General features: G+C 37.2%; 1 protein-coding gene across 1 annotated transcript in view; it reads right to left on the bottom strand.

Moving 5' to 3' along the window:
• TAF3 (TATA-box binding protein associated factor 3) overlaps window positions 1-24,490 on the bottom strand; it is a 345,098-nt gene that overhangs the window by 56,751 nt on the left and 263,857 nt on the right. Inside the window, exon 4 of the mRNA XM_007935445.2 lies at window positions 16,826-16,908. Coding sequence (XP_007933636.1) covers window positions 16,826-16,908 — 83 coding nt within the window. The remainder of the gene's footprint in view (window positions 1-16,825; window positions 16,909-24,490) is intronic.

The raw sequence follows: 24,490 nt of genomic DNA on the forward strand, positions 1-24,490 counted from the left end.
CTTAAAAGCTAGCAAGCTGCCATCTAGATGCAACGATGGGTCTCTCCTCATCCAGAGCAAAGAAGAATGAAGAAAACCAAAAATTCATGGATACAATCAGTCCTGGCGACTGGTACACCATCCAGTCTGCAGCCTATATGACTATGAGACCAGAAGGACTAGATGGTGCCCGGCTACCAATGTCAACCACTTGGAAGGGGATCTATGTAAGAGATCCTGGATAGAGAGGGAGAACATGTGGACAAAACTCAAAATCATTTGGAGAAAAAAAAAGGTGGGGGGGAGAGGGCAGACCAGGTTTGCTGGTCCGATAGATCCTGGTGGAACCACTGAGACTATGGCCCCTAGCTGCCCTTCAGGTCTGGAATTGAACCCATACCTGTGGCTTCCAGCCAAGCAAAAGACAGGCACATGAGTTGAACATTTACCTAAGGTAGATACACTCCTTGGAGAGAACAATCATGGGAGAAAGAAGGGCTGCTTATGCACCAGGAGATAGCTCAGGGGGCAGGAGGGCATGGAGGGATGGACACAGGGAAGAGATAATTATTGGGAGGAAATGGGAGGGGAGCTGTTGCATTGTGGTAAATTGTGGTCAATGTTATGAAACAGAGTGTATGTGAACTGCTGTATGGAAAGTGAATTTGCTCTGTAAATCTTCACCCATATCACAATGAAAAAAAAAAAAAAAAAGAAGTCTAGCTCAGAAGCCAGAATATGGAGCTACACATTCCCAAGCAGGGCCACACTATGCTCCCATTCCTACCACAACCCTGTTGATTGAGCCCAATCAAGGCTGCTTCTGTGCTGAGAAGGGTATATGAGGTGGTAACAGTCTTTCTGGCCTGTGACCTCTTGATGGGTGCTCTAGCCAGGTGGAAGGGATTCTACTCTCCACCTCACAAGATGAAACTGACCTTCATGAGCACACCCATCCTGGCTACCCAGAGAGGTAAACGATCTAGAAACCCCACTTCTAGGCCCAAAGGTTCTCCAGGTAGACCCCAGTAGCATGGAGCCTCTTTCTACTCCTTCATGGGGATAAGGGTGTCAGGAGGGCAGCCACACAGGGCTCATCCTCACCAATCAGGCCCCTTACAGAGTTAATACCAACTCCCTCCTACCCTGCAAAACACCTCCAGAGCTAGGACTTTGCTTCTTTTTTCTTCACTTTAAAAATCTGTTAGAAAACACAGTGAGACAACAGTATTAATGGATTTCTTTTTAAAAGAAACAGATTTACCCAGTGTCCATTAATACGGCCCTTCCCATTTGGAAGAAGCTGACTTATTAATAGAATGACATAGTGAATCAAAGGTGCTTAGCACAGTACTGGGCTCATAATGATGATGTTTGTTGAATAAATGATTCCTAATAAACTGACCTTTCTAAACTGTAAAAAAAAAAAAAAAAGAATATTCTCTTTAACAAATGGTGCTACGACAACTGGAATGTCATATGCGAAAGAATGAAATTGCACTCAGACCTCACATCAAATACAGAAATTAACTCAAAATGGATCAAAGAACTTAATGTAAGAACTAAAACCATAAAACTCCTAAAATAAAACTTGGAGAGTAATGCTTCAGGGCCTAGTTTTTAACAATGGAGTTTTAGATATGACACCAAAAGCACAAACAACAAATGACAAAATAGATAAATGGACTTCATCAAAATTAAAAGCTTCTGTGCATCAAAGGGCTTTATCAACAAAGTGAAAAGACAATCTACAGATTGGGAGGTGTATTTGGCAACCATATATCTGATACCAAAAACCAAAAACCAAATTCACTGCCATTAAGTCAGTCACGACTCATAACGACCCCTCCTTGGGTTTCTGAGGCAGTATCTCTACGAAAGTAGATTGCCCAACCTTCCTTCCGAGAAGTGGCTGGTGGGTTAGAACCACCAGCTTTCTGGTTAGCAGTCCAATGTTTTAGGCACTACACTACCAGAGCTCCTATATATCTGATAAGGGATTAATATTCAGAATACATAAAAAAAAAGAACCCTAAAACCAAAAAACTCCTACAACTTAACAACAAAAAGGCAAATAAACCAATTAAAAAATAAGCAAAGGAATAGACATTTTACCAAAGAAGGCATACAAATAGCCAATAGAAAACAAACTCACTGCCATCATGTCATATCTGAGTCATAGTGACCCCTCCTTGGGTTTCGGAGGCATTGTTGTTGTTATGTGCTGTTGAGTCGGCCCCTACTCATAGCGACCCCTCCTTGGGTTGCCAAGGCAGTATCACTACGGAAGCAGATTGCCCAACCTTCCTTCCCAGGAGTGGCTGATGGGTTTGAACCACCAGCCTTCTGGTTAGCAGTCAAATGCCTTAGGCACTATGCCACCAGAGTTCCTAAATAGCCAATAAGTACATGAAAAGAAGCTCAACATCATTAGTCTCATAAACCAAACCAAACCATATCAGTTACTGTTGAGCCTTCCTCATTCATAGAAACCCCAAGTTTTTCCATAGTAAAACTGTGCTCGATAGGGTTTTCGAAGGCTACGACCTTTTGAAAGTTGATCACCAGGTCTTTCTTCCCAGATGCCCCTGGGTGGATGTGAACCACCAACCTTTCAGTTAGCAGACAAATGCTTAACTGTTTGTATCACCCAGCGACTCCGAGTTAGATCTGACAAAAGCAAACCAAAACCACAATGAGATATCACTTCACCCACTGTTGTTATTAGGAACTCTGGTGGCATAGTGCCTAAGGCATTTGACTGCTAACCAGAAGGATGGTGGTTCAAACCCATCAGCCCATTCCTTGGAAGGTTGGGCAATCTACTTCCATAGTGATACCGCCTCGGAAACCCAAGGAGAGGTCACTATGACTCAGATCCCACTCGATGGCAATGAGAGTTGTTGTTGTTAGGTGCCGTGGAGTCGGCTCTGACTCACAGCGACCCTATGTACAACAGAATACTGCTCAGTCCTGTGCCACCCTCATAATCTTTGGTATGCTTGAGCCCATTGTTGCAGTCACTGTCAATCTATCTTGTTGAGGGTCTTCCCCTTTTTTGCTGGCCATCTACTTTACCAAGCATGATATCCTTCTCCTGGAAATGGTCCCTCTGACAACATGACCAAAGTAGATGAGATGAAGTCTGGCCATTCTCAATTCTAAGGAGCATTCTGGCTGCACTTCTTCCAAGACTTTATTTGTTAGTTCTTCTGGCAGTCCATGGTATTTTCAGTATTCTTTGCCAGCACTGTAATTCAAAGGCATCAACTCTTCTTCAGTCTTCCTTATTCACTGTCCAGCTTTCATATGCATATGAGGTGATGAAAAGCACCATGGCTTGGGTTAGGTACACCTTAGTCTTCAAAGAGACATCTTTGCTTCTTAACTTTAAAAAGGTCTTTTGCAGCAGATTTGCCCAGTGCTGTATGAAGTCTGGTAGCATAGTGCCTAAGGCACTTGACTGCTAACCAGAAGGATGGCAGTTCAAACCCACTAGCCACTCCCTAGAAGGAAGGTTGGGCAATCTACTTCCGTAGTGATACCACCTCAGAAACCCAAGGAGGGGTCTCTATGATCAAAACTGACTTGACGACAGTGCGTTTTTTTGTTTGTTTGTTTGTTTCTACAAAGTCTGGGAGCTCTGGTGGTGTAGTGCCTAGGGCATTTGACTGCTAACCAGAAAGCTAGCAGTTCAAACCCACTAGCCACTTCTCGGAAGGAGGACTGGGCAATCTACTTCCATAGAGATATCACCTCAGAAACTCAAAGAGGGGTCACTATGAGTCAAATTGACTCAATGGCAGTGAGTTTGGTTTTTTGGTATATGAAGTCTGATATCTTGTGTGGTGCAGTGAATTACTTGGTATGGCTTTTCTAACCAGTCTCTGTGATTACTGGATGGGACCATGCAAATAAGATGTATGGAACTCTAATGTGGAGATTGGTTAGGTTTGTCATTCTGCTTGGCTTAAAAGGAGCCTTCCTAGAGGCAGAAAGGGGGATTTCACTGCCACCAAGAGATAAGAGAGAGGTGAGGGGGAGTGGAGTGAGTCCTTGGACCTGAGATCCCTGCGCTGGACCTCCCTTGCAGAGAAACGGCAGAGACAACCAGCTGAAATGACCGCAGAGAAACCAAGAGGTAAGATAGAGCTGTGGGCTTGCTGGCCCATGAAGTGAGAAAGCTGAGTACCTTTGGGCAGAAGACTTGCTCATAGTGGGATGCACTTCGGTGTACCTACTGGCAGAGCTAAAAGAGCTTTGTAACACTTGCCTGAGCCGGACAAAAGCCAGGCCAAGAGGCTAAGGGAGGTCTGCCTGAAGGCATAGCAGAGGAGAGACTGTCCTGATTGAAGAATTGTATCCTGAGTGTTCATGATCCTGAACTGCAGCCTGTTACTTCCCTAAAAAAACCCCATAATCTTGAGTGTTGTCTGTGAGTTTTATGTGGCCGTTGCAACCAAGTATCAAACCCAGCAGAGAAGTAGTGAGTGCCATGGGAGGGACAGCTTGTTTCAGAGTTGGTGGTAGTATGTGTGGCCTCATAGGAATAAGTCTTGGGCTGCTGATGGTGATTCTGTCTCCTACTTGTGAAGTTAGAGGAGGTCAGAAGATGCCATCCCCACGTCCTTTTTGCATCTTAACTGCTGCTTCTATGGGTGTTAGTTGTGGATCCAACAACCCTAACAACTCCAATCTTTTGTCCGTTAATCATGATGTTGCTTATTGGTCCAGTTGTGAGGATTTTTGTTTTCTTTATATTGAAGTGTAATCCATACTGAAGTCTGTAATCTTTGATCTTCATCAGTAAGTGTTTCAAGTCATCTTCACTTTCAGTAAGCAAGTCTGTGTCATATGCATATCACAGGTTGTTAATAAGTCCTTCTCCAATCCTGATGTCACATTCTCCTTCATTCAGTTCAGCTTCCCAGATTATTTTCTCAGCATACAGATTGAATAGCACAGTGAAAGGATACAACCCTTATGCGTACATACCCTTCCTGATTTTATGCCATTCAGTATTCCCTTGTTCTGTTTGAACGACAGCCTCCTGGTGTATGTACAGGTTCCTCATGAGCACAATTAAGTGTTCTAGAATTCCTATTCATTGCAACATTATCCATAATTTGTTATGATGCACACAGTAAAATGCCTTTGCATACTCAATAAAACACAGGAAACATCTTTCTGATACTCTTTGCTTTCAGCCAGGATCCATCTAACATCAGCAAAGATATCCTGTGTTTCCCATCCTCTTTTAAACCCAGCTTGAATTTCTTAAATTTCTCTGTCAATGTACTGCCGCAACTGTTTTTTATTATCTTGAGCAAAATTTTACTTGCATGTGATATTAATAATATTGTTCAGTAATTTCCACATTCTATTGGATTACCTTTCTTTGCAATGGCCAAAAATATCAATCTCTTCCAGTCAGTTGGCCAGGCACCTCTCTTAGAAATTTCTTGGCATAAATAAGTAAGCATCTCTAGCACTGCATCCGTTTGCTGAAACATCTCAATTGGTAACCCATTAATTTCTGGAGCCTTGATTTTTGGCAATGCTTTTAGTGCATGCAGCCTGAACTGCTTCCTTCAACACCACTGGTTCTTGATCATATGCTACCTCTTGAAATGGCTGAGTGTCGACCAATTTTTTTTGGTACAGTGACTCTGTGTATCCCTTCCATCTTCTTTTGATGCTACTTGCATCGTTCAATATTTTTCCCATAGAACCCTTCAATATTCCAACTGGCGGCTTGAATTGTTTCTTTAGTTCTTTCAGAAGAAGCAAGGTTTTGTAGCAGTTATGAGGGGCAGGTGAGACGGAGAAATGGGGAGGTATTACTAAGGGGTAGTCTGTGGATAGTACAAAATAGGGAGGTATTACCTAACGGGTAAAGTCTGTGGGTAGTACAAAAGATTAACATGCTTGGCTGATAACCTAAAGTTGGAAGTTTGTATCCACCCAGAGGTACCTCAGAAGAAAGTTAGGTGATCTAGTTCTGAAAAACGGAATTTCTTAAGAAATGCTGACTATGTTCTTCCCTTCTGTTTTCCTAAGTCCAAGTCTTTGCACATGTCATTATAATACTCTACTTTGTGTTCTCAAGTTGCTCTTTGAAATCTGTTCAGATCTTTTCATTATTTCTTCCATTTGCTTTAGCTATTCAGTGTTCAAGAGCAAGTTTCTGGGTCTTTTCTGATACACATTTTGGTCTTTTCTTCCTTTCCTGTTTTCTTAATGACCATTTGCTCTCTTCTTGCGTGATGTTCCTGATGTCATTCCACAACTCGTCTGGTCTTCAGTCACTGGTGTCCAATGCATTAAATCTATTGTTCAGATGGTCTGTAAATTCAGGTGGGATATAATCAAGATTGTATTTTGGCTATTGTTGAATTGTTTTAATTTTCTTCAGTTCAACTTGAACTTGTATAAGAGCAATTGATGGTCTTCCACAGTCAGCTCCTGGCCTTCTTTTGACTGAAGATATTGAGCTTCTCCAATGATTCTTTCCACAGGTGTTGATTCGATCATATTCTATCTGGCAAGGTCCATATGTATAGCTGCTGTTTATGTTGTTGAAAGAAAGTATTTGCAATGAGTAAGTCTTTGGTCTTGCAAAATTCTATCACACGATCTCCATTGTCATTTCTATCATCAAGGTCATATTTTCCAACTACCGATGATTCTTCATTTCCAACTTCTGTTTTCCAATCATCAGTAATAATCAATACATCTTCATTGCATATTTGGTCAATTTTAGACTGCAGAAGTTGGTAAAAAATCTTCAGTTTCTTCATCTTTGGCTTTAGTGGTTGGTACATAAATTTGAATAGTAGAATTAACAACTTTGTAGGTATATGTATATTACCCTTTCACTGACAGCAATGTACTTCAGAACAGATCTTGAAATGTTTTTCATGATGAATGTGGTACTACTCCTCTTCAATTTGTTATTTCTGGCATAGTAGATCATATGATTATCTGATTCAAAATGGCCAAAAGCAATCCATTTCAGCTCACTAATGTCTAGGACATCGATCTTTATGTATTCCATTTCATTTTTCACAACTTCCAGTTTTCCTAGATTCATCCTTCAAACATTCCACATTCTGATTATTAACAGATGTTTGCAGCTGTTATGTCCCATTTTGAGTTGTGCTCCATCAGCAAATTAAGGTCCCAAAGCTTTATTTCATTCATGTCATTAAGGTCAACTATATTTTCAGGAGGCAGCTCTTCCCCAGTCACATTTTGAGTGCCTTCCAACCTGAGTGGCTCATCTTCCAGCACTGTAGACAATGTTTCACAGTTATTCATAAAGTTTTCCAGTAATATATCAGACAGTGTTTCACTGCTATTAATAAGGTTTTCAGTGACCAACTTTTTCAGAAATGAATGGCCCCATCCTTTTACCCAGTCAGTCTTAATCTGGAAGCTCCACTGAAACCTGTCCACCACAGGCGACCCTGCTGGTATTTGTAATACCAGTGTCATAACCTCCAGCCTCATAGCAACATGCTAGCCATCACAGTATGACAAACTGACAGACAAGTGGTAGTCACACTCACTAGGATGGCTATTATCAGAAAAATGGAAAACAGTTAAGTGTTGTTGAGGATGCAGGAAAACTAGAACCCCCATCCATAGGTGATTGGAATGTAAAATGGTATAGCAGTTACGCAGTTCCTTAAAAATTTAAAAATAGAAACACTACACAACCCAGCAATAACACTCAGCAAACTCAGATACTTGTACACCAGTGTTACACTGCAGCAATATTAATAACAGCCAAAAGAAAACAACCCAAGTATTCACCAACAGATGAATATATGTGATATACACATACAACTGAATACTATTCAGCCATAAAGAGAAAAGTTCTTATACATGTTATGACATTGAAAAATTGCGCAAAGTGAAGTAGTCAGTCACAACTGGAGAAATATATGATCCCACTTATATACCTAGAAGAGGCAAATGCATAGAGAGCAAAGTTTTGTAGTAGTTATAAGAGGCAGGTGAGACAGAGAAATGGGGAGGTATTACCTAAGGGGTAAAGTCTGTGGGTAGTACAAAAGATTAACATGCTTGGCTGATAACCTAAAGGTTGGAAGTTTGTATCCACCCAGAAGTTCCTCAGAAAAAAGGTTAGGTGATCTAGTTCTGAAAAAATCAGCCATTGAAAATCCTCTGGTGCACAGATCTATTGTGACATATGTGGGGTCATCCTGGATCAGAATCCAATCAATGGCAACTGGTCCTAGTTATGATGTTGAATAGGTTTCACCAGAGCTTACAGACTACGACAGACTAGGGAGAAAGTTCTGGTGATCTGGTTCCGAACTAGGGAGAAAGTTCTGGTGATCCAGTTCCGAAAATTAGCCAATGACAACCCCATCGATCAGAACAGTTACGTATAATTGATCTTGGGGATGGTGCAGTTTTAGTAGTGTGCCATTCTAGTGTGCATGGGCTGCCATGAGTTGGGGCCAACTTGATTGCAGGTAACAAAAACAACAAGAACAAGAAGCTTGAGAATAATTTCTAAGGCAGAAACCAGTGGGTTTAGTGGTAAAAGAAAGTGGAAGATAGTGCATATAAAGAATGTTTTGAGAAGTTTAATGAGAAGAGGAAGTTGTAAGACTGTCTCTCATGTAGAAGTGAAGGTGAGAAGGTTTAGGATGGGAAAATTCAAGGTGGAAGGAAAGACAGGGGAAAAAGGAAGGAGATAAAGAGGAGAGAACAGAGTAAAGAGAGTTCCAGAGGGGGTAGGTAAGGTAGGAATGACAAGGAGAATTGATCTTCAAAACATAAGTTGGAGGTGATCATAAAAACAGGGAGGAATGCTGTACTCTTTTTTGGAGCCTGGAGGACAGAATGTGAGGATAAGGGTAGATTTAATTTTGGAACCTTTAAACATAAAGAGTAAATCCAAATAGACAGGGGTCATACATGGTGACATACCCTTCAACCCATGTGCTAAGACTTTGACACACATATTCACAAAAGGTTATCAATATTCTAAATCACTGAATTCCTGCAAGGACAAGAATATCCACTTCATAAGCTGCAAATGCTAGAGTGGAAGTAGAGAAGAAGCACTGTTACACTACACATTAAAGTCTTTTATGGAAGTATTCTAATATTACAGCCCCAAGAAATGTCAAGAAATAACAGAATACAAAGAATTTAAATGTGTTGTTGTTGTTAGTAATAATAAGAGTGCTGAAATGTTTCCATCAATAGGTACATATTCTTTTTAAATACCAAAAGTGTGAGTAGTTTGATCTTTAAGGGAAATTATAATCAGATAGATAGTATCTAAAAGGTTATTATAATATAGCTAAATTATCTCTGCCTATCACAAGTTAAAGAACATCTAAATTACAGAAATTCACATCAGCTTTTTCTAGATAACAAATCTTAAGTTCGTTCCTATATTCACTCAATTAGTGATGTTGGGTCTTGATAAACTACAGAGGGAAACTTTCCAACTATCATTCAAATCATATCTCAAAAGGTGGTCATAAATATTTTAAAACCTAAGTGAACTAATAAGACCTAGACCCATTAAGGATAAGATCTTTTACAACAAATTAAATAAAACAATTTATTGAAGTCTGGACTCAAGATAAGCTAGATTTACTAGCTGACCTTTTATTCATTTAAAGAACAAAATTAGCTCTAATTGCATTAGAATGGAATTCAGTAAATTTTCCCAAGTCTTCTAATGTGGCATCCATGTAAGAATTACTGTAATTGTTTACAAGTAAGATAGAAATGCTTTGATTATAATCTTTCTACTTGTTTTACTGTGTAGTAAAAGCATTTCCTAAAACCTGAAGCCAGCTTTTCTGACAGTATACTATTTTGTTTCCTAGAACATAATGCATCTTTGGTATCAACGAACAAACTATAATATGGCAGGGGGGAACATTAAGTGTAAAGACTTCATCATAATTTTAGGTCAGTAAAATTAAGAGAGTTACATAAAAAGGTCAGAAACTCCCTATCTGGATACATCAGAAAAAGGTTGAAGATCCAAATAAGAAATTTGTTTACTGTCTGCTTCCTCTGGGAAGTGGCTCTGAATTACAACTGAGTTATATGGATTTGAGTTTGTTGAATTTATATGTACAATAAACTAGCAAGAATAACGTATACAACTTGAAACTTTTATTCTGATTGTTCAGTTGCTAGGAAATTTCTTCTGTAAGCTTAGTATCTCTCATTAACATTAAATATAAGTTATTTTCCATAAATTTTAAACATAAATAATTCTTAAGATTTTTTTGTTATTATTGCTGTTATTTTGCTTCCAACATTGGCAAAATACCTATAAAGTATTTCAGTTTCATGAAAAAGTTAACTAGGGCAAAACAAAGAGAACTAAACTCTCCAATTTTTTTGAAAAATCAAAATCAGACAGTTTTATTGGAAAGAGAACAAATTAAACAGAAAAGCAAAAGGTCTTCCAAGCCTGTCAAAGGCAGAATGAAGCTCAGAAATGTTTCTGAACTTCACTTCTATTTTTCTTTTCAACCATAAAGTTTCTTTGCCCTGCCTTTTTAGCATATTTCCATAAAATTATTAAATCTGACTGCCTTTTCCTAACTAAAATATATTTTTGCCTGTCACTCATCGCTTATTCAGAAGCCCTGGTGGTGCAGTGGCTAAAGCGCTCTGCAGTGAACCAAAAGTCAGCAGTTGGAACTCACCAGCTGCTCCGTGAAGAAAGATGTGGCAGTCTGCTTCCGTAAAGATTTATAGCCTTGGGAACCTTGTGGGGGCAGTTCTATTCTGTCCTATAGGGCTGCTATGAGTCAGAATTTGTTTTGGCGTGCCTTATTCTAATTAAGAGAGCCCTCTTTTCTTCTGGAACTTGCCATTTCTCCTACGTCAGAGGGCAGGTGAACCAGGCTAGCCAACTGGGGTATTTGATGTGGACTGATCATGGATGCTATGACAGAGCTTCACCAGAGACTTAGAGCACTAAGAACCCTATCAACCTAGATCCCCATTGCCAGGAAGCTAGAATCATATTTGAAATTCAATCATGACAACTCTACTAAGTTATATTAAGTTCATTTGCTTTTCTTCCTTTCCTTGGTCTTAGTCTCCTATGTCTATTTTCTAGTAACTTAACTGCATGTTCTCTCTTTAAAGTAGCATAAATTCTTCTAGACTGGAAAAAAAACGTTATACACAAATAAAAACATTTCAAATACAGAAAGGAAGATTCAGAAAATGAGAAACAAACATTTGGCATTACTTCTCTAGGGAGCTCTGGTGGCAAAGTTCCTAACACATTTGACTGCTAACCAGAAGGCTGGTGGTTCAAACCCACCAGTCACTCCTCAGAAGGAAGACTGGGCAATCTACTGCTGTAGTGAAACTGCCTCAGAAACCCACGGAGGAGTTGCTTTGAGTGGGGATCGACTCAATGGCATTGAGTTTGGTTTTTCCTTTTTGGTATTATTTCTCTAAAGAACTTACCACTAAAACACCACTATACATTTCGCCATGTTAAATAAATGTCTTTTGATTAAATCTGACTAAATTTTAAAATATAAAATGCTTATTTTCTTTAAAAATATTTTATATGATTATTTTTGTAATTGTTCATGGTTATTTTCTACTTTTAGTTGCACCCTCATAAAGCATTAATAACAAAAAGTTTGTGTCACACAAAGGAAACAAATATATCTAGATATTTTATGTTTTTAAAGATTAAGCACTTCATGTCTTTCAAATTTGAAAAGTAAAGCTTTAGTTCCTACTTTCATAAAATATATAAATAATTTTAAAATCAAAACTATTAAAAAGTGCCCTACATAAGCTAAATTCTTTAAACTCCAACAAAAACCTGAAAAAAAAAAGGCATCAAATTTTCAGTGTCTCTGCTATCAGACTACTGTTGAATAATAAACTTCCTGAATTGTAAGAAATCTTTTAATACTTATAGATGTGTTGCTATAAGGAGCCCTGGTCACTCAGTGGTTAAAGTACTCAGCTGCTACCCAAAAGGCCAGAATTTTGAACCCACCAGCTGTTCCATGAAAGAAAGTTGTGGATGTCTGGTTCCATAAAGATTTATAGCATTGGAAACCCTATGGGGCAGTTCTACTCTTTCCTACAGGGTCACTATGAATTAGAATTGACTTGATGGCAGTGGGCTTAGCCTGGGTGTTGCCACTGGAAATGAAAATATTAGCAGAAATAAAATTATATGTGCAAAAAAGTAAAGAAGTAATTGAAAAATATCTTAGCATAATATGCATATTTTGATAAAAGGGTTAAATCTCTAAAACAGAGTATCTATTGTGGTCTCTCAGTTAAGAGGGAGTTTAGAATTATCACTGATAACAGTATTATTCTCTGAATGGCATAACAAGTGACTTCTATGTTATTTCTCAAACATATTATTTGATATTAATTGGAAAAAATGACCAATCATTACCAAAGGTTTTGAGAAGCCCAATTAATTACCCCTACTCTGCAGACCTCATAAGGTCAGGAACTTCTTTTTTTTTTCTTCTTTTTTTTCCCTTGTTCTTTTTTTTTTTTTTTTTTAGGATTTGGGTGAAGATTTACAGAGTAAATTCACTTTTCATACAGCAGTTCACATATACTTTGTCTCATGTCATTGACCAAAATTTACAATGCAGCAGCTCCCCTCCCACTTCCTCCCCATAGTTACCTCCTCCCAGTGTCCATCCCTTCATACTCTTCTGCACCCTGAGCTATCTCCCTGTGCATAAGCAGCCCTTCCTTCTCCCATGATTGTTCTCTCCAGGGCGTGTGTCTACTTGAGGTAAATGTTTAACTCACATGAGGTCAGGAACTTCTTGAGAGTAGAAGGATCAGTTCACAATCTTTCCAATATAGTAACCTCATCTACCAGAATAAATGATATAGCTAAGCACGTGAACCATTCCTCCCAAGGGGAAGTTAACATAAGGCGACGGAGAAAAGGACAGAAACTTCATGCCTAGTCATAGTTAAGAGACAGCATTAAAGGAGACATTTCAGAAGTGTGAGAGGGAAGAATGTTTGTTCCTTTCCTTGCCATCACTGTGTACCCCAAATCTTTATTTACATGCATATCACACATTTCTTAATACTTTATCAATATTCAAAATTATCTTTTTCATGAGGAGCTCCTTTAACAGAATCTGAGCTTTATAAATACAGCCACAGATTTAAACTTAAGAAAAACTGTAGGTGCAGTTTACACTACCAGAGCTCCATAACTGATTGTTAGGCTGGACTCAAATATTTTAGCAATTTGCTTGAATGTGTTGTTTCTTCCCATTCACACAATCTAACAAATGTTGTACGTGTTGAGACTGTAATTTCAGGGTTAGCATTTTAGTTCTATCTTCAATATAGACTACAAGGAACTCTGGATATCCATTAGTTGGGGACATGTTAAACGAATTTGAAGTCCTTGCAAAATCACCTTGAATTTTAACATTATAAGGTGGAAGTACTGAACTCAACACAGACCCCTTTGGAACATTGTATCAGGGAAAAACAAGTTAGCTCTGTCTTGCTTCAAGAAATAACAGAGAACAATCTGAACTCAAAGTACTTTCCTGAATCAAGGGCAGAAAACATAATTCTTTATTTAAAAAGGCTGAGAAATTAAATATTGTCATAAAGATCTTTGGCAAGAGGGTTTAATTTGAACCCTGTAAAACCTTTCCCCTCACCCATAATTTCAAAAGACTATTCTGTGCCTGTTCTTCAGCAATAAACAACCCCCTTAGACTTTTTGGTTGCCAATCAAAAGGTCAGTGGTTTGAATTCACCAGCTACTCTGGGGAGAAAGATGTGGCAGTCTGCTTCCACAAAGATTACAGCCTTGGAAACCCTATGATACAGTTATATTCTGTTCTATAGGGTTGCTATTAGTTGAGTTTGATTCAATGGCAATAAGAAGCCTCTCCCTTATAAATCCTAGTCTGCTCATTATTTTTACTTTGGAAGATTATTAGTACACCCTATGTATATACAAACTGAACTAAGGGCACATTTACATTAATCTATTTACTGCTTAACATAGTGCTTAAGGTATCTGACTGCTAACCAGAGGCTGGTGGTTCAAACCCACCAGCCACTCCTCGGAAGGAAGGTTGGGCAATCTACTTCCTTAGTGATATCGCTTCGGAAACTCAAGGAGGGGTTGCCATGAGTTGGATCCGACTCAATGGCAGTGAGTTTCATTTTTTTTTTTCTTTTGCTCCATTACTATTGCCATGAAATAAGCAATGTACCTTATGCTACAATCATAAAAGATTACTGAAGTGTGAATTCCACATCATTTTCACCTCTTATGAAATATTATTCTTAATTTTTTTTCAACAGTAAAAACCATTTTTAACTTGTGGGTCATATAAAAACAGGCAGAGGGCTGGATTTGGCCAGTGGGTGTTGTTTGATTTAGATTAACAAGACAAAACTGCACTTTACTGGTTAACTTACATTTTATATACAATTCTACTAACACAAGCATACCTCCTTTTACTGTGCTTTGCAGAGACTGTGTTACTCCCAAGTTGAAGGTCTGTGGCAACCCTGCATTGAGCAAATCTACTGGTGTCATTTTTCCAATGGCATATGCTCACTTCTTGTTTCTGTGTCACATTTTGGTAATTCTCACAATATTTCAAACTTTTTCATAATGCTACATTGCACACTTAATAGACTACAGTATAATGAAAATAATTTTTATATGCTCTGGGAAAGCAAAAAAGTCACATGACTTGCTTTATTGTGGTGGTCTGGAAACAAAACTGTGGTATCTTCAGGGTATGCCTATGTAGGACTTGGGCCTGTTTTTCTTATTTTAATGTAAAATTCAGTATATTTCACTTATCTCTTCATTCAAGCAAGGATTTCCATATATTTGCCTTTGGTCAGATGATTAATCCTTTATATGAATGGAAGTTATTTACCTAAAAGTTTACATATTATATAAAATTATACTCTCAAGGGCAATTTGTCTAGTGTGTCTGGGTATTATAATTTCCCTAATATTGGATTTTTTGTTCTAGAGTAGTAATGGTCCATTTCCTACACTTTGCAATAGCTGAGGTGTATGAGTGATTTATTTACTGAGAAGAGAAAAATAGAATAAATACCCAGAGAATGACTGAAAGATGCTTTAGGGCAAATGAGATGAAAATAAACACCAATGCCTTTGTACAAACTTTATTTCTCTAAAAGGAGTGAGCAAGCCAAACTTTGGTGTGGGATCAAAGATTAAATAATGAGTTATTGAGTTACTGAGAAATTAGGTATATGAATTGGTGGGAGAAAAGTATTTGTTGAAGGACAAATAAGAACATTTTCCCCTTAGTGAAATGAACCCCTATACAGAATTTCCAAGGATGGTATGAATAGTTTTTTTCCATTAGGTCTACTTGCCAACTAGTGCTCTATCTTTCACTGGATTGAGGGATGAGGATATTATTAAAAAATTTTGTAGGTTATAGAGAGGGCACTAGATACACCAGATAGCTTGTTTAAAAAGATTTTTGTTACATTTTCTAAACTTGTCAACAGTACTACTACACACTGTCTAGATCTCTACTGACACAACAAAAAAGAGTTAATACAGAGAATATCCAGATGATTTAGATAAGAAAAATATGAACCATCTTAATCTTCAGAAGAATATACACTCTCCTAGAAGACCTTGTTTGCCTGTATACTATCATTCATCGTAATCATACTGGACGTTTTCCTTGCACTCTATTTGGAGTTGAAAAAAGCAGCAGTATAAAATAAAAATTTTAACAGAAAATGGACCACTGAGAACACAAGCCAGATTTTCTGTTCTCTACCATGCCTATTATTAAATTAATGAGTTCTACTCTCATTTTTATGGCTGAACATTCAATGGGAATTTGATGCTTTACAATCCTATTTCCTATATAATGTGTGATTGCGTGCAATGTAAAGGATTGCAATTTTAGGCTTACTGGGGGAACAATACTTGTAGTTTTAGCCTGTGAAATTCATTTAAATGATGTATATAGCATGATTTTAGAACAAGGAGAATACTTTTCAATATGATTTACAAAAAAAAAAATCCATGTTTCTTTATTTTACTAGGATCATGTAAGAGCCCTATAAGCCTTAATGCTCCCCCCAAGGAATGAATAAAAGAAAAGTACACAATTAATTTACTTTAAATAAGTATGTGATGATATGACTCAGTGAAAATTAAGAATACAAAAACAGTAAACATGGGGTTTATATTTCCCATTCTCTCTTGAAAAAAGGGACAATTAAGACAGACGTTATTAAACATTATATACAGTTTTACCAAACCTTTGGCAGTATCTTTGTTTTTTTGTACAAAACAAAGCCATCTGTTCTCTGAGCAAGAGCAGAATCTTCTTTTTCTGTCATTGTAATAGTGACTACATACTTGAGAAGGTATAACATTACATCCACCTGGATACAATATGGCAGTTAGTCCATTCAATACACAGTTTCTTACTTTTCATATAATCATGACCTTAAAAACAATATAGAATACTGTATGTAGAAATATGTAAATATTCAATATTATATACAGAAACAATGTCATATGCTAAGCTTTTGAAAAAAGGAAGAGAGAAAATAAAAAATGTTCTTTTTGTTAAAGTACAAAGCATTAATTCTAAGAAAGAAATGAAGAGAAATTTAAAAAACGAAGAATTCTCAAAATAAAACTGGATTCTTCATCTTCATACCTGAAAAAAGTCTGCAGAGTTCTAACTCCATTGGAAAAGGGTAGAAAAGGTTAAGTATAATTTGTTCCACCCTGATTCAAAACTTTCATACTTACATCTTGTCTTGGCCAGCACCAACTCTGAGAGTCAATCTGGGGATAACTGGACTGGGGGCTGGAACAACAGGCTCCACTTTTATCTGTTGAAGTTAGTACATTAGAGTTAATTTTTTTCCCCCACTAAAAGTACCTCCTACCTCTTCTTCTACTACCCATTCCCACAAACTTGATAAACAAGTTTAAGTCTCAAGTATAGTTAAAATGCTAGATGCAAAAATAATCTGAGCTATTCTGTTTTTGTTTCTCAAGGCTACCTGACATGAGAAATTCTTCAAACTTCTATTATATTATTTAAACATAGTTAAGTTATCTCTGCATTTTGTTAGCTTTGGTTAATGTCTTAGCTTTTATTATATTGTTAGAAGTTATTTTAACAAATAAAATTATTTAAATAATTTTTTTTCATTTATATAATTGTCAGACTTACATATTAATTCAAAAGATGCAATGGCATCTCCACTATCAGATAAAACATATCTACTTCTGGGATTTGGGAAACATTAAACTCATCTTAAGTTTGCCTTATCATATAAGAAAGTGGAAATACCAAATGTAATTACAGCAATCATTCCATTTTTGACTAGTAGTAAAAAGCTCTGAAATGTAAAAGAATGAATTTTTTTTTTTTAGAATTATGGTGAAGGCAATGACTGGTTTGAATAAACTGAAGACCTCACAAACAAGTAAACTATAGTTTGTCAGAAAGGGAATATACAAATTGAGCTTGATGTTAAAGGACCTTCTTCACAATTTTTGGCTTACAGATCCTAGAGTAAATATTTTGAGTGAACAAATGATACAAAACCATTGTAGTTCCACATTATTATCTATACCAGGGTTTTTCAATGGGGGTTTTATTGGCATTCTGGTGGTACAGTTCTTTGTTGTCCCAAGCACTGCCAGATGTTTAATATAGTGCATAGATATTACATGTCAGTAGTACATTGTTAGTCATGGTGACAACTGAAAATATTTCTAGTTACAAACCACTGATTTATATAGTACAAGCTTGATAATTAACTCACAATGGAACAATATGGTGGTTCTAAAAGTGAATGAATATATAAAATAATGCTCAATATATTATATTAAATAATTAATATATTACATATTTATCAAATATGTTATTTTCTTGTATGCATTTATCTGACACTCAACTCACTGTGTATCCATTGCCACATAAAAATCTAGTCTCTTCAACAGCGGCACACAGGAAGTGCTCAATAAGTGCTTCTTGAATTCACAAAGTATCTTGCAAATACTCTCACTTCTCTTCTTTCTCTGTTGTCTTACTATTTGTCCAGAACCAACCAAAAATCATCCTCCAGAGTACTAAGTGATACCAAAGAAAAAATTTAAAACTATATAAACTTCTGCCATCAAAAATTCTCAACTTCACAAACAAAATTTCAACAGCTTTCTTTACAGAAATGGTAAAACCAATCCTCAACTTTATATGGAATGGCAGGAGGGCTTGAATAGTTAAACCAATGTTGAAAGAGAAGAACAAAGTAGGAGGACTTACACTTCTTGATTTTAAAACATATTTATACAGCTACAGTAACCAAAAAGGCCTGATAATGGTATAAAAACAGCCATATAAACCAATGATATTTGGAATTATGACTCCAGAAATAAACACATGCATCTATGGTCAACTGATTTTTGCCAAGGGTGCTAACTAAATGCATTTCATGGGCAAAGAAGAGTTTCTCCAAAAAATGATGCTGGGAAAATTGGATTTCCAAATACAGAAAAATGAAACAAGATCCATGCCTCATACCATACACCAAAAAAAATTCAAAATGGATTAAGCACCTATACATGAAAACTAAAACCATAAAACTCTTAGAAGAAAATGCAAGGGCAATGCTGTCAGGCCTAGCTTTATAACAAGAAATTATCTAATATAATAGCAAAAGACAAAACAAATAAATGAGACTTTAGTTTACATCAAAAATGTGAAAAAACAAGCTACAAACTAGGAGGAAATTTTTAGCAACTAAATATCCAACAAGAACTAACAACCAAAATATATATATAAAACTTCAACAACTTAACAAAAAGACAACCCAATCATAAAATGGGCAAAAGACTTGAGCAAATATTTCACAGAAGAGGACATTCAAATGGCACCAAATACATGAAAAGATGCTCAATGTCATTAACAATTAGAGATGCAAATCAAAACCACAATGAGATACCATTTCATTCCCACTAGGATGGCTAAAAGAAAACAACAACAACAACAACAACAAGTAAACCCCAGAAAACAGCAAATGCTGGTGAGGATGTGGAGGAAAATGGAACCATTATGCAATGCTAGTGGATATGCAAAATGGTACAGCCATTGTGGTAAACAATGTTGCAATTCCTCAAAACTAAAAATACAATTACCATATGATCCAGTAATTCCATTCTTAGATTTAGTAAAACCTGCAAAAGCTGGAAATTATTTAAGGTAGAAACTAGGCAGAGAAAGAAAACTTGACTTTCCACTAACAGGAATAAAAGAAAACTGGAAAGACTGAACCTTGTCAAAGGTAGAAAATTTGTGAGACCTGGAAAAACAAGGCAGTCTCGTCAAGTCCTGGCTCTCAGATTTCACTGTATATACCCAAAGACTTGACAGCAGAGACTCAGATACTTGTATACCAATGTTCATTGTAGCACTATTTACAATAGCCAAAAGGTAGAAAAGAACCTAAATGTCTATCGTTAGATGAATGGATAAACAAAATGTGGTAAATGCACTGGAATACTTCTCAGCCAGTAAGAGGAATGAAGTCTTCATAAATGCTACAATATGGATGGAGCTTGAAGTCATTACGCTGAGTGAAGTAAATCACAAAAGGACAAATATTATATAATCATATTTATATAAAAATACAAGAAAAGGCAAACGTATGGAGAATAAAGTTTATCAGCAGTCACCAAGGGAACTGAACTTCACTTTATGGTGATGGAAAAATCACATTGATTAAAAGTAAGGTTGCAATTGATTACTGTAATTGCTGTCAATAAGCTGTACATTTGGAAAAACTTGAATTGCAATTGTACGAGATATATTTATAACAATAACAAAAACAAAACAAAAGAGTAGCTGCTAAGGCTGCTTACATACAACCAAACACTTTATGGGATTTGTTTCCTTGGTTTGGAGGATTAGGGTCATGGTTTCATGGGACATCCCAGTTAATTGCCCTGTTAACATGTTTAGTACTTCTTTTCTACCTCATAGTTTGTTGTGTAATGATTGGGGTCTTAAAAGCTTGCAAACAGTCATCCAATGCACAACAATTGGTCACTATGTGCCTGGAAAAAAGACAGTCAGGAATAGGAAATGGACTTGTGTGGCTAACTGCCTCTATGAACAACTGCCTGCTTTGCCATGAAACTAGAAGAAATGAATGGTGCCCAGCTACCATTACTGAACATTTTGAATCAGATAATCATAAGGTCTACTATGCCAGAAATGACAAATTGAAGAGGAATGGTGTCACACTCATTGTCAAAAAGGACATTTCAAGATCCATTATTTAGTACAATGCTATCAGTGATAGGATAATGTCCATATGCTCCAAAGGAGCCCAGTCGATACTGCTATTACTCATAGTTATGCACCAACTACTAAAGCCAAAAACAAATGGAAGATTTTTTACCAACTTCTGCAGTCTGAAATTGACCAAACAAGCATTGAAGATGTACTGATTATTACTGGTGATTGGAATGCGAACTTTGGAAACAAAGAAGCATCAGTAACTGGATGCTTCTGGGTGAAAGGCATGACGCCACAGATTGCATGACAGAATTATGCAAGACCAATGACTTATTCAGTACAAATACCTTTTTTCAACAACATAAACAGCAGCTGTACACAGACCTCACCAGATGGAATACACAGCAATCAAATCAACTACATCTGTGGAAAATGGCAATGGAAAAGTTCAATACCTTCAGGCAAAACAAGGCCAGGAACTCACTGTAGAACAGACCATCATTTGCTCATTTGCAAGTTCAAGTTGAAGCTGAAGAAAATCAAAGCAAGTCTCAGAGTCAAAATATGACCTTGATTATATCCCAACTGAATTCAGAGATCATTTGAAGAAGAGCTTTGATGCACTGAACACCAATGACTGAAGAACACATGAGTTGTGGGATGTTGTCAAGAATATTATACAAAATTAAAACAAAAGGTAGTTGAAAAGACAGGAAAGGAAGAAAAGACCAAAATAGATGTCAGAAGAGACTCTGAAACTTGCTCTTGAATGAAGAGTAGCTGAAGCAAATGGAAGAAATGATGAAATAAAAGAGCTGAACAGAAAATTTCAAAGGGTGACTCAAGAAGATAAAGCAAAGAATTATAATGAAATGGGCAAAGACCCAGAGTTAGAAAAACAAAAGGAAGAAAATGCTCAGCATTTCTTTCTTTTTTTTGTTAAATTGTGATTTGGGTGAAAGTTTACAGAGTGAGGACTTCTGGTAAGATGGAGGAATAGGCAGACAAGTGACACAGACCCTCTTCAACAGAGAAAAAAAAAACCAATTGACAGAGATACAGAAGATAATCCTGGAATTCTGAGCTTTGAAAGGAACTATACAGAAGTGGATTAGGCACCAATTAGTGGAAAAACCTGAACAAAAACAATGAGTACAGAGACGGTCGGAGCTGCGGACTGTCAGCCACTCTGACGAGACCAACAGCCTGATATTTCCTAGTTTTGGGACTGAGAATTGACCTAAAGATCAGTCCCAGTCACCAAGGGCTACAGGGACAACTGCTCTGGTGGGCTATGACTAGGAAGGGAAACAGCAAGGAGGGAGACAACCTGAGCTGTGGACTTTCTGCTGTCCGAAGGGCACAGCCATTTTGATTGTTTACATGTGGCAACCATTTTGGATATTTAAAGTGACTGAGGGCACAGCCATTTTGAATGTTTACAAGCGGCGGCCCTTTTGAATATTTAAAGTGACCAGGGTGCAGCCATTTTGAACATTTACAAGTGGCGGCCCTTTTGGATATTTAAAGTGACCGAGGGTGCAGCCATTTTGAATGTTTACAAGTGGAAACCATTTTAGATTTTAAAGTGATAGCATTCTCATTCGGACTCCAGGGACCTAAGAACAGGCAATGTTTTCCAGGGTCGGCAAGGACATACAAGAGGCTGACAAAGGAGACAGGTGGTGAGTGTATAAGTGCTGTCAACTAGTGAATAGAGGAGCACAGCACAGTACCCAATTTGTATAGATAACATGCAAAGAAAACAAAAAACTGTAGGCAAGTCACTCCAACATATAATCACCAATTAAATATAAACACAAAAACGTCACAATGCCTCTGAGACAACAGAGCATCACAGTACACACAAACAAGCAAGAAAAAGCAGGTGAAACAAGGGACCAGAATACAGACCCAAAACACATCCCTGAGGAAGATGCAGCATTGGAATTCCCTGATAAGGAATTAAAAAGAATAATATTGAGGTATCTTCAAAGGAGTGAGAGACAGACCAAGGAAAACATAAGCAAAACCCTAGAAGAATTTTGGAAGAAAATACAAGAACAAAATGACAAAATAAATGAAAATTAGAAATGACTCTAAAACTACAGATAGAAATCCAGAAGATTAATATGAAAATGTCAGAAATAGATAACACATTGAAAGGGCAAAGGAGTAGAATTGATGCAATGGAAGACAGAATTAATGAGCTTGAAGACAAATACCTGAATACTTCTTTGGAATGTGATCAATCAGAAAAAAAGTTCAAAACAAAATGAAGAAAGCCTAAGGTTCACGTGGGATACCATCAAAAGGAATAACCTATGTGTCATTAGAATTCCAGAACAGGAAGAGAAAAATGAAACCACTGAGAAAATTGTCCAAGATTTGTTGGAGGAGAACTTCCCTGATAGATGAAAGATGAGAATATATCCATTCAGGAAGTCCAACAAACCCCAAACAAGATAGAACCCAAAAGAAAAACACGAAGACATATCATCATCAAACTCACCAAAACCAAAGACAAAGAAAGAATCAGGAGAGCAGCACGGGAAAAACGAAAAGTTACCTACAAGGGGCAACCAATAAGACTAAGCTTGGATTTCTCAACAGAAACCATGCAGGTGAGAAGACAGTGCAATGGTATATATAAAACAATGAAAGAGAAAAATTTCCAACCAAGAATTATGTACCAGCAAAACTGTCCCTCAAATATGATGGTGAAATTAGGATATTTCCAGATAAGCAGAAATTAAGGGAATTTGTTAAAACCAGACCAATCTTACAAGAGATGCTAAAGGGAGCCCTTTGGACAGAGAAGCAACAACAACCAACAACAACTGACCATTAACACACATGATGATATAACCCAGAAACCAATCCAGCTATGGAAGTATCCAAAGTAAATAAGCCTACAAGATTGTAAACAGGGAACCAGAGACACCAACCAACAAATGAGGGCAACTACAAACCAAAAAGAAGGAAAAAAAATCTGTGTCATTACAGAACTTCTAGATGGTAGGGAAGTCAAGACAACTATAAGATAGAACGGACTGTTCTAAACTTGGGAAGAAAACTGTAAATCAGAGGGTAACCTCAAAGAAAAATGATAAACCTTCACATCAAAATAAAAGAGGACCAGCCTAAAAATTCAGCAAATACTAAAACAATAGCAATGAAGGAAGTGATAACATGATTCATAAACAAAACGAGCTCAGCATAGAAAATTATATGGAACAAAGAAATTGACACAATGAAAAAAGCACATGACAAAAATGAATTATCAGCAACAAATTCGTATTTGCTGATAATTACGTATCTGGCAAGGGACTTATCTCTAAGATTTATAGAAAACTCCAATGCCTCAACACCAAAGGAATTAACAATCCAATTGAAAAATGGGCAGAAGACATGAAGAGACACTTCACCAAGGAAGATATTCAGGTGGTCAGCTAATACATGAAAAGATGCTCACAATCACTGACCATGAGAGAGATGTAAATCAAAACAATGAGATATACCGTCTTACCCCAGCACTGATGGCAAGGTTCCATGAGACAGAATATAACAAATGCTGGTGGGGTGTGGAGAGAATGGGACTCTCTTACACTGCTTGTGTGATTGTGAAGTGACACAACCAGTGTGGAAAGCAATATGGTGATTCCTTAGAAAGCTGGAATTGGAGATACCATTTGACCCAACAATCCCATTTCTAGGTATATATCCTAGAGAGGTGAGAGCCAAGATAGGAACAGATACATGCACACTCATGTTCATCACAGCACTATTTACAGTGGCAAAAAGATGGAAACAACCTACATGCCCATCAGCAGAAGAGTGGATGACCAAACAATGGTACATACACATACTGGAATGCTATGCAGCACTAAAGAATAACATAGAGTCTGCAAAACACCGCATAATATGGATGAACTTGGAGGACATTATGCTGAGTGACATAAGTCAATTACAGGAGGACAAATATAGTATTAGTTCGTTGTTGTGGAGGGTCAAGGAAAGGTTTATATATGGAGGGAAACTTTCTTTGTTGGTTGCCGGGGCGGGAGGAGAGGGGAGGGAACACTGCCAAAAACAAAAAAAAAATGCATTCACTCAGGTTAATTTATTTTGTGTACTTCACTGTCCACAAATTATATTTCAGT

Source organism: Orycteropus afer, unplaced genomic scaffold (assembly GCF_000298275.1).
Source record: "Orycteropus afer afer isolate SDZICR_OR568_19922 unplaced genomic scaffold, OryAfe1.0 scaffold00028, whole genome shotgun sequence".
Taxonomy (NCBI): Eukaryota; Metazoa; Chordata; class Mammalia; order Tubulidentata; family Orycteropodidae; genus Orycteropus; species Orycteropus afer.